Source organism: Miscanthus floridulus, chromosome 19, assembly GCF_019320115.1.
Source record: "Miscanthus floridulus cultivar M001 chromosome 19, ASM1932011v1, whole genome shotgun sequence".
Lineage (NCBI taxonomy): Eukaryota > Viridiplantae > Streptophyta > Magnoliopsida > Poales > Poaceae > Miscanthus > Miscanthus floridulus.
In genome coordinates this window covers 101,141,646-101,144,421 of record NC_089598.1, presented here as the reverse complement: position 1 = coordinate 101,144,421, position 2,776 = coordinate 101,141,646, and the positions used below count along the sequence as shown (strand labels likewise).

The 2,776-nt window shown below is 48.2% G+C and overlaps 1 protein-coding gene across 1 annotated transcript; it reads left to right on the top strand.

The window, feature by feature from the left end:
* The first annotated feature begins 676 nt into the window (after positions 1–676).
* LOC136528840 (FBD-associated F-box protein At5g18780-like) lies at positions 677–2,776 on the top strand. The gene is made up of 3 exons (XM_066521835.1): positions 677–1,772; positions 1,911–2,084; positions 2,159–2,776. The coding sequence occupies exons 1-3, from the start codon at positions 780–782 to the stop codon at positions 2,492–2,494; spliced, it is 1,503 nt and encodes a 500-aa protein (XP_066377932.1). The 5' UTR covers positions 677–779; the 3' UTR covers positions 2,495–2,776.

The following is a 2,776-nucleotide window of genomic DNA, read 5'->3' as shown; positions in this document are numbered from 1 at the left end:
CGGTTGAGATGGTTTGGACATGTCCAATAGAGACCTCCAGAGGCACCGGTGCGTAGTGGAATCCTAAGCCAGGATAGTAACATGAAGAGAGACAGAGAAAGACCGAAGTTGACTTGGGTAGATGCAATAAAAGGAGACTTGAAAGAATAAAATATACATAAAGACTTAGCCTTGGATAGGAGTGCTTGAAAAACAGCTATTCACGTGCCTGAACATTGATTGCTTTTGTTGGGTTTTAACTCTAACTTACCCTAACTTATTTGGAACTTAAAGGCTTTGTTGTTGTTGTTGTTGTTGTATGTTTTTCCATAGGCAATATTTTTTATTGTCTGCTTATTTTATTTCCTAGTGACATTTTTTGAGCAAAAATATGACAATTTTATTTCCTAGTAACGGAGCACATCGGCTTACGCATGGGCCAAGAGCCCAAAACTCCGGCAGCACACCTGGTCTTCTTGAGCGTCCACGTTTCGGCCCTGAAAGCGTGCATAGTTTGGGCCAAACAAGTGTCGGAAATTTATTTTGACCGCACTCGATTAAACTTGTCAAGGCTCACGTGCTCGTCTAGATTCGTTTAGAAATAGTATTAGTATTAGTGTAAGATAGGTATATAATTGCTAAATATATCATAAGCTTAGAAATCATTTTTGGACGCTTTCTTTAGTTTAACCTGCGAGGGTCGCAGCGGCCAGCACATCGGTTTCTGATTTTTCTAAAAAAAAAAACACATCGGTTTCTGCCTTTCTGGTTCCGGCGGAGTTGGGTGAGGGACGAGGCGAATGAGAGGAAGGGTTTTCCCCAAATCCGGGACGAGAATGGCCATCGGTTCCGACAGCGGCGGCGGCGGAGGGAAGAGGCAAAGGGTGGATGACCGATGCGAGGCGGTGGCTTCGGATGTGGTCTCGGTATACCGCATCTCGGCGCTGCCGGACGAGCTGCGGCTGCACGTCCTGACGCACCTCCCCCTCAAGGACGCCATCCGCAAGGGGTCGCTCGCTCACGGGTGGCGCGACCTGTGGAGGGGCCGGTGGGCGCATCGCGCCTCCCTCGAGGTGCACCTCCGCTCCCGCGACGACCCGTGGAGAGAGCTGGACGCGCTGGCGCGCGAGCCGCGGCCGCGCCGCCGCCTCGAGCGCTTCTCCCTGATCGTCGACATCTGCAACCTCAAGTCCTCGGAACTCCGGCGTTTTCTCGATTACGCCGCCGAGTGCGGCGTCGAGGATCTCCACGTGCAGACGCTCCAGGGCACGACCGCGAGCAGGCTCAACTTCCACTTGCCGCTGTCGAGCCCGGCCCTCGCGTGCCTCTCGCTCCGCCACATCAGCGTCTCTAAAATGTACCACAAGGGCGCCCGGCCACTCCACGCTCTCGTGGTCATCCGGCTCGCATCTGTCTCCTTCCGCAGGGAGGCTCTCAGAGAAATGATTGCGCTGTGCCCCAGCCTCCTCACTCTCGATCTGCGCTGCTGCAGCTGTAACGGTTTGGTGTTCGACAGGCTGCCGCCGAACCTGAGGAGTCTTACCATCGCGGGCTGTGATAGGATTACCAGTCTGGACTTCATGCGTGTTCCTAGCCTGCGCTCCTTCCGCTACAGCGGCTGCTTCTCCAACTTGCCTTTATCCATTCCACGCGATGCCGTGCTTTCTGATCTTTATATTCAGTTATATGACTCAGTAACGATGAAAGAGTGGCATATCGATAAGTTGAGGAAATCTCTCCCGAAGGATTTATCCAGACTCAACGTTCTCACCATCAGTTACAAAGCCCTCACGGTACTTTCTCCGAATTCAATCTTGTTTATTATTTGTGGTCTTCTTGTCACTTAGGAGTAACTTTTAGTTGCTTGATTTCCATAAATATGAAAGAAAAAAAATCATGGTTTCCTAACCTAACCGTGCCTTTTATTTTAGGGTGCATCTGTCTTGTCAGATGATGGGGTCAGTGCCCAATTGCCCAACTTCAACTTACATGGATTGAAAGAGCTACACCTACTCATGTTACAAACGAAAGCTGTCAACCTAGCTAACCTGTATCTGTTCCTCAAGACCTTCCAGTGTCCTAATCTGGAGAGGCTCTTTGTGCAGGTTAACACAATCAATGCCTTTGTAATTTCTTTGCTTCATAGTCATCCTGTGTTTTTTACTATGGTTCTTTGTAGCTCCCAGCATATAGATTAAAGCCCACGGAAGGTTCTATTGATCAGGTGCGGGAAGAGCCACAGGAAGATGGCTTAGACAACCTTGTCATGATAAAGGTCATGAACTTCAACTGGTGCCCCACCGAGGTGCAGCTAGTGAGTTTTCTATTGAGGAAAGCTAGCTCTCTGCAGAAACTGTTAATAGTTTCTCGCAATGTCACTCCAGTGGATTCGCCCGGTGCACCAGAAGCGGACCTTTCGCTTCTCAAAGAAGCTTTGGTCAATGGCACGATAATGTTTACCGAGTCAGATAATGCAGCAACTCAACCATATCATAAGGCCTATATCAATCTATAGTGCAGTCACCAGTCGAATCAGAGCCCTATGGATAGTAATACTAGCCTATCAGGACATTAACATTTTGGTTGCAGTTCTTACTGAGAAAATTGTAAGATATCAAGAAACCAATGTTGTCTCCTTAATTTCTTTCTTGAATATTACTCCTAGCGAAGTATTAAAAATGCATGGTGTTCCAATATGCTCTTGCTTTGATGTCTTGGCACCACTCGCATGATGTATTTGACATATTAATATTATCCTTATGATGATGAATCGGAGCAACTCTGGAGCTTCATATTA

Excerpts from the sequence above, each read along its gene's own strand:
- LOC136528840 (XM_066521835.1), top strand. The coding sequence starts at position 780 with ATGAGAGGAAGGGTTTTCCCCAAATCCGGGACGAGAATGGCCATCGGT. Across the intron at positions 1,773-1,910 it reads TCAGTTACAAAGCCCTCACG|GGTGCATCTGTCTTGTCAGA; the intron begins GTACTTTCTCCG and ends CTTTTATTTTAG. Across the intron at positions 2,085-2,158 it reads TGGAGAGGCTCTTTGTGCAG|CTCCCAGCATATAGATTAAA; the intron begins GTTAACACAATC and ends GGTTCTTTGTAG.